General features: G+C 39.4%; 1 protein-coding gene across 6 annotated transcripts in view; it reads right to left on the reverse strand.

The window, feature by feature from the left end:
• Positions 1 to 7,982: 7,982 nt before the first annotated feature.
• The window catches only part of KIAA0513 (KIAA0513 ortholog), a 66,618-nt gene continuing 58,584 nt past the window's right edge, over positions 7,983 to 16,016 (reverse strand). For all 6 annotated transcript variants that reach the window (XM_074201896.1, XM_074201886.1, XM_074201890.1 and 3 more), the window contains one exon: positions 7,983 to 14,999. In XM_074201896.1, coding sequence (XP_074057997.1) covers positions 14,950 to 14,999 — 50 coding nt within the window. In that variant the 3' untranslated portion in view covers positions 7,983 to 14,949. The remainder of the gene's footprint in view (positions 15,000 to 16,016) is intronic.

Consider the following 16,016-nt stretch of genomic DNA (forward strand, 5'->3'; position numbering starts at 1 on the left):
CTGGAACCCAAGGTTCTTAGCTCAGAGGCCAGCTCTTTTTTCCTTACAATGACTTACTAAATAAATATAAAATATTTGCCAATTGTTATCCAGGAGAGTAGGAGGAACTAAGGGAGATTAGGAAAGGCCTCTTATAGGTTGTGGTACTTGAACTGGGGCTAAAAGGGGCAGTCCAGAAGTTAGAGATGAGAAGGGATAGCATTTCCAACAACCTCTTGTGCAAAGTCTCAGAGGTAGGAGAAGGAAATGTCTTGTATGGAAAACAAGCAGGCTAGTTTGGTTGGAAGAAAATAGAGAATGATATGAAATTAATTTCAAAAGCTATGTTATGGTCAAATTGTGAAGGACTTTCCATGTCAATGGAGTTTGTATTTAAATGTAGGGGAAGGAGGCCTCTGAAACTTCTTGAGACAAGGAATTACTTGGACAGTCTTAGTCCATTGCTTCATCTATAAAATAGTGGCCCCCCAAAGTCTCTTCTAGCACTAACCCTCTACCCTATGGTTGTTGGCAACACTGCAGATTGAACAAAGGCTGTTCATCTCTGAAGTCTTTCAGTTGTTTGCTTTTTTATGAAAGGAGAAATAGGTCTGAGGAGACTCTGGTTTATGGCAAAGACAATGGAGTTAGATTCAGAGAACCTGGTTCAAATCCTGACTGAGTTTCAAAAGTAATCCTTGTCAATTGTTACCTGCATGACCTGGGTCAGTTAAACTCTTGGGCCTCGGTCTCCTTATCTGAAAAACCTTCCAGCTATAGCTCTATGATTCCTATGTGTTAACTCTTTAGTCCCAGAAAATTGTATTAAGCAAAGTTGATCAATTGGAGAGTATCCATAGGAAAGTAATCCTGATGGGAAAGGGTTTTGAGATCCTTCTACCAGAAGGTCATTTGAATAAACTAGGAATGTTTAACCTGGAGAAGAATAGAATTTGGGGTAGCATCAGGTGAGGATATGATAGTTGTCTTGGAGTTCTGAACTCCCATAGCCTATAAATCTCAAATACGAACAGTGGTCTCCAAGTTGTTTCTTCTATTAGATTGGAAGCTTTCTGAGGACAGGGATCATGTTTCTGTCTTTTCTTTGTATCCCCCTACCACATAGCAAGTGCTTCATCAAGTTTAATAAAAGCTTATTGACTTGACTTGATTTGTTGCTTGACTCAGTAGAGTAGAACTGGAAGCAATAAGCGGATGACCTGGGACATCCGGGGGACATCCAGGGACATAGATTTGAGCTTAATGGAAGGGAAAAATACTATAATCTTCTGAGCTATCTGAAAGTAGAATAGGATGCCTTGGGTTGTTGTGGCCTCATTACCTTAAAGCCAATATGAGGGGGCAGCTAGGTGATGCAGTGGATAGAGCACCCTCCCTAGAGTCAGGAGGACCTGAGTTCCAATGTGACCTCAGACACTTAATAATTGCCTAGCTGTGTAACCTTAGGAAAGTCACTCTTAACCCCATTGTCTTAAATAAATAAAAAATTAAAATTAAAAAAAAAGCCTAGATGAGCCCCCATAAGATGTGTCATTGGGGGGGATTCTTGGCCAAGTATGGGTGGCTGACAAAGTCTATTCTAGGTAGAAGATTCAGTGAAAGTACACAAACTTTCTTTGCACCATCTGGTACAAGAATAATTATCATTATTATTATTATTATTATTATTATAGGAGAAAAATCATGACAAAGAAAAAAGTCTTTTGAATGGGAGAATGAGATAAAATAAATGTCATTGCTCTCAAACAGTATCCCTTAGTTACTGGAACTTTGCCCATTTCAGTTTTGATATATAAGCCTGCATAAGAAAGTAAATGGAGGGACAGCTAGGTGGCATAGTGGATAAAGCAAGGGCCTTGGAGTCAGGAGTACCTGGGTTCAAATCTGATCTCAGACACTTAATAATGACCTAACTGTGTGGCCTTGGGCAAGCCACTTAACCCCATTCGCCTTGCAAAAAACCTAAAAAAAAACAAAGAAAAAAAAGAAAGAAAATGGGAATTTGGAGGGGGGGAGTTTTGTGGCAGCCATAGATGACACAGAAAAAGTATAGAAGAAACTCAGAAATGTATAAAATGTATAAAATCTATAGTATTATATAATGTCAACATATTTTATTTTTAATACCATAATAATTCAGACTTCTTCACCTGTATGAAGGATCTAAAACTTTTATTCAGATTTTATATTCAGATTTTCAGGATTATACCCCCTCAATCTGGAAAATATGGTGCCCCTAATCTCTACCATGTGGGAAAGAAAACTCCATTTGTCAAGGTGACACTTAGAACCTAGCATAGGAGATGGTGTTCAGTCTGGGGTCAGGAGCACCTGAGTTCTAACCTTACCTCTGACACTTACTGACTGTGGGATCTGAGAAAGTCACTTTTAACTCTCTACATCGCAGTCAACTCCCTGGGAATTAACTTTATTTTAAAGAAGAACATGGTGATCTGCTGGGGTAGAAAAAATTCCCATACTGGAAGTTCCCTATACTGATGGAATCACAGATCTTCCTGTATTTATATGGCATTCCATCGGTAATAATAATAATAATGATGATGAGTGTGATGATAATAGCTAACATTTGCCTAGAACTTACTATGTGGTCATCACTTATCCAAGTATTCTATAATTATTATCTCATAATGATAATAATAGTAGCTAGCATTTATAAAGCATCTTAGAAATATTACCTCATTTTATCTTCACAATGACTCTGGGAGGAAATGATAATCATCATCACTAATATTTGCCAAGAACTGCACTGTGTTTTGCAATTGTTTCCTTATGTGATTTTCACAACAACCCTGTGAGGTAGGTATTATTATCATCATTTTGCAGGTGAGGAAACGAAGGTAGATAGTGGTTGAGTGACTTTCCCAGGGTCACACAACTAGTAAGTTAGATTTGAATTAAGATCTTCCTGATTGCAGACCCAGTGCTCTATCCACTGTACCTCTTGGCGGCCAGACTTTAATAAATACAGGTTCACGTCACAACATGCACTGCTAAGAGGCGCCTTTCTGCCATACTGAGCATGATCTGCTCTCCGTGGTGCTTGCTGTTGTTATCATTTGTTGCCCCACAATCCTGGAAGTGCAGCAGTCATTCACTAGTCTCAACCAACTACTGATCTAATCTGAGTTTTCCAACCCATTCTTTTTCTGACCTTATTCGATTCAACCGCCCTTCCTTGGGCAGATGGCCTCCTCTTCCTCTCAGGAGTTCAACATATTTGCTCCAGATTTAGTGAGAACACAAGATGATTTTAGACCCTGAGCCACCCACCCCAGTCTCCCTGGCTCACAACCAGGGAATGTCACCACACCCAGCTGTTCCTACTTTTCAGAAGTCCATTGTTTAATGTGGAATGAAACATTTCTCAAGGGGTTCCTATTCCTCCACCATATGTTGTGTGAATGTGCCAAGGTTAGTGGATTATTTCACTCGATATTAAAAAACCAAAATACCCCACCACCTATACACTAGAGCACGAGCTCTTTACAAGTAGGGATCACTTCCTTTTTTGTACTTGTGCCCACAGTATCTGGCACCTAGTGGGCACTCTGTAAATACTTGTTGATTGATTTTATATCCTGATGAGTAACAGAGCAGGAAAGATGAACAGGCAAGCTGCCTGGGGCATAAGATGCTAAGGGATACAATGAAAGGTACTTTGTAATATTCCTTTTAATAAATGCTCATAACTTTAATGCCAGAAAAGTCCAATTTCCAAAAGACGATAGAGGTGTTGAGTTAGAGACCTATGATTCAAACCCAGTCCTTCTAACTCCAAATCCCACTCTACCATATATATCCCTATGTGACCCTGGGCAAATAATTTCCCTTCTGCAGGCTTTAGTTTCCTCCTTTGCAAAATGATGAGTATGGACTTTATTGGCCCCTCTCCAGCTCTCAATCATTCAGTCTTTCTCCTCAATTCATTGTGGAACCTGGGAGAATTGGAGTCATTTTCTTCTTTAATAAACTCCCTCTTTCCTACCAAACTTTCAAGTCGGTAATAATCCATATTGCTTAGATAGCAGCATTGAGGATGGCTCCTAAATCAAAGGATTTATTTTCCTGCCAAGTACCAGAGAGTGCACAGAAAACACATTAATGACCTTGGCTTTTCTCGTGTCACCAAGCACCATTTTTGTATAATGACTTTGGATTCAATCAATCCCATGTCACCCTCACCCTTATCTGAGCCCTCAGGTCAGTGGGAGGTAGATTTAGAATCTCTCTTAGCTCTGCTCCCACAGGAGATGGATTTGATGGATATAAAGGCTTTTAATCCAATATCAGAAAATCTGAGCTCCTCTTATTGTTTAAGCAGAGCTCAAAGGAGAGGGGTTGGAAGTCCTCAAGACTGCTTTACTTTATGGCTAGTCAAGGTCATCCTCCACATCCTCCTCCCTCCACTGTACCCAAAGGCAGGAAATAAAATGGGGGAGGGGAAGGGAAGTCTGGTGACATGGGATGGACTCAAAAAGCCAAATGAGTCAAGAGAACTCCATTTACTCCCAGATAGAGCCTAACCAACATCAGTTTTGAAGGACAAGGTCCTTGAATTTAGCTACTAGGCAAGAAAATTGTTGATAGAGCCAGCCTTAAGATGGCAGACCTGGATACATGTCCCATCTCAGAGAGACTCTACTTGACCCTGGGCAAATCCTTCAGCATCTCAGTGCCCAAGCAACTGTCTTAGAATGTAAGTTTCAGAGAAAGTGTCTTCCCAGGCTCTCTCACATTCCCGTCTTGAGTAAGGGATTTCTCTTTGCTTGTCTGTAAAATGAAGAATGGATAGTTCCTTAATCTGTGTGAGCTTGGTTGAATGAGGGAGACCTCTGAGGTTCACTTCAGCTCTAGGTCTGTTACCCTATGATCAGATACTCTTTCAAGCTTTAACAGTCTAGATCATGGGTTTTTTTAATTGGTGGGGGGATGTCTATGGATAGATTTAGGGTGTCCATGAGCTTAAGGGGAAAATTATATTATTTTCATTCACCACTAACTGAAATAAAACTGGAATGCAAACCTAAGTTGTATGAAATCAGATCCAGGGTTGCTTCTTGGTTTAAATCATATTCTTGGACTATGGCTTTTCAGATTTCTCGTGTGTGTGTGTGTGTGTGTGTGTGTGTGTGTGTGTGTGTTTAAAGCTTCCTTTTTTGGGAAAAGTCGACTGCCTCCTTTATATAAGAGTGCCAGATGCTACATTCCTGTATATCAAAACCTGTCCCATTTCTTTATTGGAAAGGCAGTGATACTTTTTCCCCCTAGAGCAGGACTCCCTAAATGGATGATTTGTTTTTCTACCCACACAACAGCCCTGTGGATATTTTGAGGATGCAATCTCCCTCAAGTCCTTTCTTCAGGCTAAATATTTGCAGTTCCTATAACTGTACAAAAGTAAAGGTCGGGACTCCAGATTTCTCTCCTCCTTCTCACGCTTGTTTTCAGTCGTTTCCAACTCCACACATTCCCATTTTGGGTATTTTTGGAAAGGATAGCACAGTTTACCCTTTCCTTCTCCAGCTTATTTTACAAACCCTCTTCTTTAACTTTAGGAAACTAAATGGTACAATGGAAAGGGGGCTGGGACACCTTGAGTTCAAATCCAACCTCAGACACTTGCTAGCTGGGTGACCCAGTGCAATTTTCTTATCCTCTGTCTACCTTAGTTTCCTCATCTGTAAAATATTAAAAAGACCTACTTCCCAGGTTATGGTGAGAATAAAATATTTGTAAAGATCTTGGCAAACCTTGAAGCTCTAAATAATTGCTAGCTATTATTTACAATCAATATTTCTCTTGGATGCAGTGTTCAGAATTGAATATAAAATTCCAACCAGGATCTAAGGAGTATAAAAGCAAAGTCCCAAGTTTTCTGATATGTGGACATAAAATACCCTTGTTAAAGAATTGGATGAAGGGGTACTTTTGCTTTTGTTTTAATTTTTATTGATATCTTTTGTTCTTTTCTGAATGTTCATCCTAATTCCTACCCAGTGAGTCATTCATTATGACAAAGATAGAAAAAAAATAAAAATTCAGCAAAATGGCAAATCATTCAGGGTTGGTGGTTATCTGAATGTTCCATACCCCTGGACTCCAGTTTTTCAAAGAAGGGAGGAAAATGCATCTCATCTCTTCTCAACATAACATTATAATTATACACAATTTAATTTGTTTTTGATGGCTGTTGGTGGTGGTTTTCCCATTTATATCACTGGGGGTATTTTCCTTGTTCTGTTTACCTCAGCTTGGTGGTGCAGCAGCCTTAGAGAGTACTGGCCTTGGAGTCAGGAGGACAGGAATTCAAATCTGACCTCAGACATTTGACACTTCCTAGTTGTGTAACCCTAGACAAGTCACTTAATCCTGACTGCCTCACATCCAGGGTCATCTCCAATCATCCTAATTCATATCTGGCCACTGGATCCAGATAGGTGGAGAAAGTGGGGCAAGTGATTTAGTATGCAGCACCCCCTCATTCAAATCTAATTCATGTGCTTGTCATGGCATCATCTTCCTGGTCATGCTTCTTTGAGAATGAAGGACAAACACCATCTCCTCAACTCTACATTGATTCATATAAATTCTAATTCTCCTTTGAGTTTCTAATATCCATCATTTCTTACTGCATTTTCTTCTTATTTCATATACTTTGACCTTATGATGATAGCACTTTTTATGTCAGATTCTGTGCTAATTATTTTATAAATATTAGCTAATCCCCACAACCCTGGAAAGTAGGCACTATTATCTCCATTTTACAGTTGAGGAAACTGAGGCAGAGGTTTAAATGACTTGCCCAGGATCACACAATTATTATGTGTCTGAGACTGGATTTGAACCCAAAACTTCCTGTCTCCAGATTCAATGCTCTTTCCATAGTGTTATTTCCCAAGTGATTTTTCTGCCACTCCAAAAAGTGCTGCTATGAATATTTTGGGCATACATAGAACTTTCCCCTTTCTGACCTCCTTGGGGTATCTACCTAGCAGTAAGACATGTGGGTTAAAGAATCTAGATAGTTTAGTCACTTCTCTATATTTCCAAATTGCTTTCCAGAATGACCAAATTCATATTTCCACCATTGGTATTCTCTCTCTTTCCACAGGAAGGTGTACCTTTTAGAAGGTGTACTTTTTAGATGTTTCTCATCTTCTGATAATGGCTTTGGAGTCAGTTTTGAGATTAATTGCCTACTCTCAAGTCAGATTTTGGAAAAAACAAATATGTAACTTCTAGCCCTACTTTCTCCCTCCTGCCCAACTACCATTTTCTCCTGCCAGAAGCTGCAGGAATATACACTCTCCAGAAGCATCCAAGGCCACAGAAATGGAAAGTTCCTAGAACTTAGAACTCAAAGAGCCCTTAGTTATAATCTTTATTACATATGGGGGAAATTTCATGCCACTGGAGCTGGAAGAGACTTCAATTCAAATATTGTCATTTTATAAAGAGGGAAATTAAGGCCCAGAGAGGTGACTTACCCAAGTGGTAAGTGGTGAGTAGCAGGGATAAAATGTCCATGTCATAGAGGTGAATCCAGTGTCCTTTTTGCCACACCTGTCTAGGTCTCAGTTAGAAAAGAGGGAGTTGGACTACTTTATCTTTATGGGCTCTTAACTCTAAATACTGTTATTTCCAAAAAACCTGTCTGAGGGCCCAACACTGGTTTGTAGAATCAAATAGTATGGAGCAGGTTAAGTCTATACAATACTACATACACACACACACACACACACACACACACACACACACACACACACACAAGACTAAGCACAATGTTTGACCCAATTGAGAAAGTTACTTCCACCTAGGCAAACATTCTGAAACAGTCACCCCCATGAACCACTGGTGTGACTAAGTGTCATGCAAATTTTTAACAAGTCTTCAAATATCTCTATATTATGACTCAAAAAAAAAAAAACACAAAACAAAACAAAAAACTTAAACAACCTGTTTTTTTAAAAGATAATTTATTTCTGTTTCCTCCCTTTGACAGTCCAGGGTGCAATAATAACATTTTTTTTTCTTCACAACAGCTTGGATTCCAACACTTTGCAGCTGTCCTTGAAACTATCTCAGCTCCAAGATGCAACTTGCCACCCCCCCCAAAAAAAACCCACCATCCATCAGGACACACAGACCGGTACAGAAGCAATATACACAAGAATCCTTGACCAATGGTGGCTGAACTTGGAAGAGTCAATATTTGGATATGGTGATAACAAGGTTTCAGCTAAGCAAAAACAAATTCAAGAATGATTTGAGAAAAGAGTAAGGGTAAAATATCCCCAGAGAACACAAATCACCAAACATCTCAAATAGAAAGCACAATTAAAACACAATTCGTGAGTAAACTATCAACACAAGAGTGTTTGAAACATTTTTAAAGGAACCCAGGAAAAATAGTTCCCATTGCTTATATTCCCCCCCCAAAAAAAACTTTAAATTACTCTCATTGCACAAGGGATCTTGGCAAAATGAATTCCAGGCACTATCCCCTTTCATCTTCATTCCAGTCAGAGAGGGAAGGGACCTAAGAAGTCATCTAAGGGGTTCTTAGAGCTCAATAAGGGGTCTTTTGTACTTGGATAGAAAACAAGTTACCTTTATTTCAATGTAGCTCTAAATAGCATTTTATGTACTTAAAGAACATTATTCTAAAATGAGGTCTGTAGGCTTCACAGATGCTAAAGTGTCCAGAAAACAAAGGTTAAGAAATCCTGATCCAGTTCATCCCCTTCATTTTACAAAAGATTAAATGGATACCTGGAAAGAGAAAATCACTGGTTCAAGGACAGACAGGTGGTGAGGCATCAGAGATGGACTGGAGATAGCTAGGGAGCAGAAGGAGTATACATCCAAAACCCAGCTTCTTTGAAGTCAGTGATTTGTTACTGGTCTCGCCTTAATAACCAACACTAATCAATATAGTTCTCTGTCTTGCTTTAAGAGGAGACCAGTTCAGTTGTATTACCATCCCATATTCTTCTATCTGGGACAGCCAGAATATTTTCTTCTCATTATTATGTTAAAATATTCATACTGGGTTCCTGTTAAGTTTGTGAAACAGCACTTATAAGTTGTCACAGAGAGAATTCAAATTATAAGCAAAGGTCAGAGGAAGTGGGATATGCAAGGGAGTTAATGACTTCTTCCTTCATTAGGCAGAGATGTGATTAGACATCTATTAAAGCTGGATGGGAGATGGTGTCCGGCATTGTTTCATAAAGTCATAAATAAAGGGAAAAACAAGAATTGCTCAACAATTCACCTATTACATGACATTGTATACTCTTGCATTGTATGAATATCTGAGAAATTTCAAAGACTTCCTTAGCCAGTGCTATCTTGACTTAGTAGGTAATAAAACTATGTGACTTTAGGCAAACTATAAATGTCCAATAGGGTAGAATACAAGTTGAACTGGCATCCTATTAACCCATATTACATTACATTTTTGCCTGTCTACAATGAGACTCAAAATAACAGAACTGAATGACTCCAGATGTCTGGAGTCAAAGATTCAATAGCATTCAATGTGGTTTTTATGTTGAATGATTTCTTTTTCTTGTACTATGAAAATCAGTCATTCATAGATAACTTTCTGTTATCCTGAGTATGTATTTAATTAACAAGCACACTCAATTCCCAGTCACTCCAGGTAACAGAGGGTAGGCTTTGATTTATTATTTGCACTGTTGGAAGTCAGAGTCAACCTTGGGACTATGGGAAATTTGAACCTGGAAAATGAGTTAGTATAGAATCAAAGGCATCTACAGCCCCCAAAATGCCCTTTCACTCAAAACTAAGCTCCATGGAACTGAACTGGGAAGGAAGAACTTCTCCAGTAGAATCACTTAGGTTGTAAGTAAGACAAATATAGGAGGGTGGCTGTTGTAAGGGTGACAGAGTCCTCATGAGAATCATAAGAAGGAAATTAAAAGTGGGCAATGAAAAAACCTAGGCTTGGATATTATACTCTAAAGTTTTTTTCTGGTTCGCAATGCTCTTTTGTCACAATAATCCTGTGACACAAGGCAGGCATTATCCCTATTTTGACAGATTTTTTTTAATGCTTTTCCTGATTTTTATGACTAGTCTTTCTCTGGAATAGTTGAAATATTGAACAAATTCATGTAACTAGTGATTCCTCTAAATCAAGCTTAGATTGATGGATTACCAAAGTTAACCGTACTTTGGTAAAGTGATTAACCAAGTGGTTACAGCCTCGTAAAAATTCTGAAGATGAAACCCTTTCAATCCAAGGGGCTGGAGCATATAAGACGAAGTCCTATGGAATTTCAATTTGAAGAAGTGTAACATAGGTTTTCTGAGGACAGGGACTGTGTTTTTGCTTCTTTTTTTATTCCCTCTACTTAACGTACTCCTAGGCATTGTAAACCTTGATGATTGACTGAGAACCAGTGTAATCCAAGACCTGGAACATACCTACCAACATGGCTAAGCTGGTTCAAAGACCTACATACTGTTTCCTTTGACCTCAAGCTTAGTAATGTCAACAAAGAATGCAGAAACATTCCTCCCTTCCCCCAACCCCACAACTATCTTTTTCTTAATTTTAGACTCCTTCTTTTCTTTGAAAAGAGAAAAACCCTGCTGCCAGCTACTTCAGCATTACCAGCAAAGGTCTCTATGGATTAAGCTTAAGATATCATAAGATACCGCTGACTCTACTATACTTGGTAAAACAACAAAGTCATACTGATCTGATCAATAAAACAAGTCTGAACTCCACTTCAGCAATCAACCACACAACACACTTACCCTACAATATAAGAATGGCATAGGAATATCCTACAATATAGAATATTTTTTTTAAAAAACTTCTGAATAAGTGTGCCATGTATAGATTGGATAAGGTTTTGACATTGGTTGGAACAAAGATGGTACTCAAAGCCAGATAATGGAAACCTCATACTGCAGTGTCTGTACTGAGGTTTCTGAGCAAAAAAGGGACAAAGTTCTGAGCTCTAAAGTATTCATTTTTGCCTTCAAAAAGGACCTATCAGATATTATTCACACGGAGCCAAATGTGAGGGTTATCACTTCCACTCATTTCAAAACATAAAAATGCAGTCTGCTTCTCTGCAAAATAATGTATTTGAAATCCGTGTACTCATGTTTAAGAGAAAATTCCAGGAGAGGGCAATCCTTTGGATCATCTCAGAGGTGAATGAGAGAGGTCTGCAGAATCACAGATTCTTGGATGACATTACAGGGGACAGAGGGATGCTGGGTAGATGCACTGCCGTTCAGCATATTCTGCACTACTCTCAGACTATTGTATGGAACAGCAGCAGAGCAATAAATAGCCATGCTCCAAGACAGCTTGATACCAGCACAGTCTGTATCATACAAGCAGCCAGATTTTGAGCTAGAGGGGATTTTAGGAAGACCTGATTCAAATCCTGTACAAATCCCACCTCCCTGACCTTGGGTGCTATCCAGAAGTATAGGATGAATCAGGTAATATATCTTTCCTATCCAACCCTTTGTTTCATCCTAGCTTCTTGGGTGTATGATTTATAGCTAAAAAGGAGCTGACAGAAGTCGCAGCCAAGAGAAACCTTCTCTTTTTCCCTCTACCTTAAATCAGTTTTGAAAAATGTGCCTGAAAACATACCAAGGTAAAGGAACTTGGAGGAAAAAAAAAACTGATGGAAGTCATCCAGAAATGCAAAGGAAAACAGGAAGAGGTGTCCAAATTCCATTCCTTTCCAAAAGGGAACCCTCCCTAGACACCAACCTCTTGATGGAAGGCTGGGTTTCTATAACCCTTGAAGGAGGTCACAAAAGAAGTCCCATAGAAGAAGCCAAGACTTGCCTTCAAATGTGCTTATTAACACAAAACATCCTTTGGGAGCGCATTTCTGAGCAAAGACCTCAAAAAGCTATTGTATCACTAAATCTATCAATTCTCCTAAGGAAAATCGATCAAGACTCTGAAAATCTAAAAGTTAGAAGAGATCTAATTATTTTCACTACCTCCATTTTATAGGTGGGCATACTGTACTGTACTGGGGGTACATTGAGCATAGATGAGATTTAATATTATAAGAAAGAAGTTTCCAAAAAAAAAAAAAAGAAGTTTCAAAAAGGATCAGGGGAAAGCAGGGACATGTTGACTTGTTGATGGATTCCCTACCATTGATTACAAGGAGACTCTGGTTGCTGTGCACTTAATACTCTCTCTAGCCAAAACATAGGTAACTAGTGCCTATCTTGGTCCCCAAAATAAGGCCAGCTCAACAATATTACCCATGGCTTTTTAAAAGGTGGGCTCATTGAAAAGAAAAATCAAATGTCTCAAACTCCCATCATCTAGCTTCTGAAGGTGATCAGTCATATATATAATACATTCATAATCAGGCACATTTTATATAAACCCTTTCTTAGGGCTACCCAATGCCCAGTCCTATTTATTGCTCATTCTTTCTGTGCTATTTGTTTTGGGCTCACCTGACCAAGAATTATGGTCATTTTTAGATAATGAGCTGAAGAAATATCTATCAGTCATTTATCCAAGAGGAGGTATCCAGGGCTTAAAAAGGCTGGTTGGGCAGGGGCTGGGGGGAGGGAATAATATCACTGGAAGTTGTAAAGTGGTGATAATAGGGCAGGAAGGATAAGTTGGAAAGGGAGAAGAGTCCAGAAAAAAATTTTTTTTTTAATTTCTACAGAGAACCCTCCCTGAAACGGGTAGGAGACACTAGCTCTGTAACCAGGCAAAGACAAAAGTTGCTTTTGCCTAGAAATATTTATATTAAGGAAAGCAGAATGGGGTGTAGGGGAGCTTATACATCAAATATGATCAGTTAAATGACTTTAAAAATAATAATACATTGTGCATCTTAGTCTGATCTGATGCTCCTGGTAGAGACCAATGAGAAGTTGGACTCCGGAAACCAAGGAATAAAAATGGGACTAACTGGCATTTGCAGAGAATTGAAGGAAATGATAAGACTCAAGCTGCTCAAGGTGATAAGCAGGATAGATGAGCAGCCAAGAAAGCAGAAGACCCCATTAATACTCTCTTCCTCCCCTCTTCTAGCTCTGGTGAGCCTGCAGCTCTGTGATATGGGGAAACACACTTAGTTCTGGCTTCATTTATGAGTCCAAGAGAGCACTTATAAACTCAGCTCTTGACTTTCCCCTTGGGTGAATTTTGAAAGCAACAACTGGAATACTGTAAGAAAAAACATTAAACATCCACAGTAATCAGGGTCACAAGTTACAAATCTATTCCATACATACACTGGCTCAGATATAAAACTTTGCTACATGGGGTCCTCTTAAGTAGGTTTCCCTCCCCAAATTTGACCAAGCTCCACCATAAGCTGCTTTTTCCTTAATCATCTCACACTGTGATCAATGTAACACTGAATATTTTGGTATTATATATGTACATATATACATATATGTATAGAAATATATGATATATGTATATTTTTTGAGGGGGAGGGGGAGGAATGTGATTGTTCCCAAAAAGGAAAATTGCATCAATGTTTGGCTTCAGGAAGCAGCAGGCTCCAGGTAATAGAAGAAAAGACCTCCTCTTTTGCATCTCCTTCGAAGCAGGCAGCCAAAAAGCTGCCCTCAATATGTCATATACAAAAGAAAAGGGAACAGCTGACCCTGAGAGCTTCCCAAGGCAGTCTGGCACAGACACATCTGTGTTGATAGGATTCATCTCAAATAAGTCTGCACAAATCCTACTGTGTCTCAAGAGTACTGCTTCATTCACACATCTAACTATAATCCTCCTCTAATGCTAGCCCCAGGTCCAATTCTTGCTGTAGTCAGGAAGGAAAATGTTCTGCCCTTATTTCTGCAAAATAAGAGGCTGTCCTTTCTTCTTGTGACTTCCCCATCCTTATTCAGAGGGAAGGAGAAAGAACAAGTAAATGGGAGGTTGCAAGGGCTCAAATGCTTCCCTTCTCATGGATATACTTCAATGGGAATTCCTCCAGCCATTAGGGGAAGTCACAAAAGGAACATGGAATGCCTGGTCATGATAGACTCAACATCTCTAGGAAAAGCTGCTAGGTCCCCAATCCTGACTCCTAGAATATAGTTTTGCACATTAGGGAGGATCAGAGCTGCAATACCTCAAACCTGCAGACTATAGTTTTATCTTTACAGAAGAGATGTCAAGGTACAACTAACAGACCAAGAGACCAGGACTCGGCTCCTCTGAGATTTCTAGACCTGAACTAAGTTCTTCTATAACAAGTGACTTCCATTCTCTGGGACCGGTTTCCTTATCTGAAAATGTGGAATTGGATTAGAAGATCTCAATGGGTCCTTCCAATTCTAATAATCTATCTATGTTGGAAGGTCCTTTCTACAACATTCTATGATCCTATAGCTACATGGACATGCATGCATTATACTCCCATCAAACCCACTCCCCCACCCCCCAGTTCACAGAATTCAGCTTGTACTGGTCCAGTGACCCATCTTTCCCCCCCCCCAATCAAAGTCTCATAGCCAGCAATGAGCAAAAGGCCTTCAGGACCCTGTGGCTGAAAGGGATGCTGCTCCATAACTGCCCCTGCAAGCAGTCCTCCCTTCCTCTTCTTTGTTTTCACCTCTTACAGGGGATGCTTGGGTCCGTACAGATAGCTTATCCATTCTGCTTTTGCCATAGAAACTGAGGAGTGTTTCTGGTGTGTGATTATGGAACACACACAAGGGAGGATGAGGTAAGGGGAGAGAACAAGAGTCTTTATTCACTCACTCATAGATCTACTGGCAGATCAGGGCTCTACGTTTGGCTGACAGTCATGCAGGTTAATTGCAATGATGCTAAGAGCTGGTTGTTGGTCCTGGTGTTTGGAGAGGAGACTTCCAACAGTACTCCTCCCTCGGTGGATGCTGCTGATTTGGCCCTCATCAGAGCTACTCAATAGCCATTTGCTCAATGTGGTCACTCAGTAGCTTGTATTGCTCTGGAAGAAAGAATATTATGTTAGAGGAAATGTCAGCATAAATAAGAGTCACTGTGTGTGTGTGTGGGGGGGGGTTCCAGGAAAACGTCATCATCATCAACAATAATGACAGAAATGATGTTCAGTAACTTTGGCACAGAGATAAGGTGCTTCTTTGTCATTAAATAGTTAAAGATGCTGGGATGAATTACACAGTAGGTGCTTAACATCTAAGGAGTGTAACAAACTTGCTACTATCTTCATTAGATCTACAAAAGTTCTCTAACCTGCAAATGGTGTTGCAAATCAATAATTAGAAAACTGATTTCCATTTTTTCCATATTTTGTGGATTCTTTGCTTTATCTCCTCATCAAAAAAGGTTTACCATATTGGTCTTATAAAAACAAGAGAAAAAGCCAGAGGGGAGACATTTTGTTACAGCAGGTGAGTTCAGGGTAGTATGGAAGGGGTGTGGAGACATATAAGGGGAGGCAACTATTTGTAAATAGCAAACTTTGACAATCACTGATCAAAGATTTGTTAACAGGTACTTTTTTGAAGTCTTAACCTCTACTGCCTGCCTCCCAAACCAAATAAAAATATAATTAGAAAATACTTAATAAATAAAATACAATAAAATATAAATGATACTGTTGCTGCTGGCTACTTGAGGTAGGATCTGCCTATGAGAAATTATTATTCAAACTTGGGAAAGCAAGGGTGGAAAGAATATAAAAATGTATTAAAAGAAGCTACAACACAAAGAAGTACAGAGACAAAAGAACAGTCAAGCTCAACTTGACTGGACCTGCAAATCAGAGAAGACTGGTGGCTACGAGTGGAGTCCAACCCAGATTTTTATGTCTTGCCTCTCATTCAGAGGGCAAAAGGTAAATGCCCTTCCCCTTAATGGACCTGGAATTAGGAGGAAGGTGAAGCCTAAGGAGATCAGGATACAAATTTCATGTTACATAATGAATCAATGGTAGTTGATTTACATCAAGAATGGGGATCTCCACCCAATTTGACAAGATTTA

This window comes from Macrotis lagotis, chromosome 1 (assembly GCF_037893015.1).
Source record: "Macrotis lagotis isolate mMagLag1 chromosome 1, bilby.v1.9.chrom.fasta, whole genome shotgun sequence".
Lineage (NCBI taxonomy): Eukaryota > Metazoa > Chordata > Mammalia > Peramelemorphia > Peramelidae > Macrotis > Macrotis lagotis.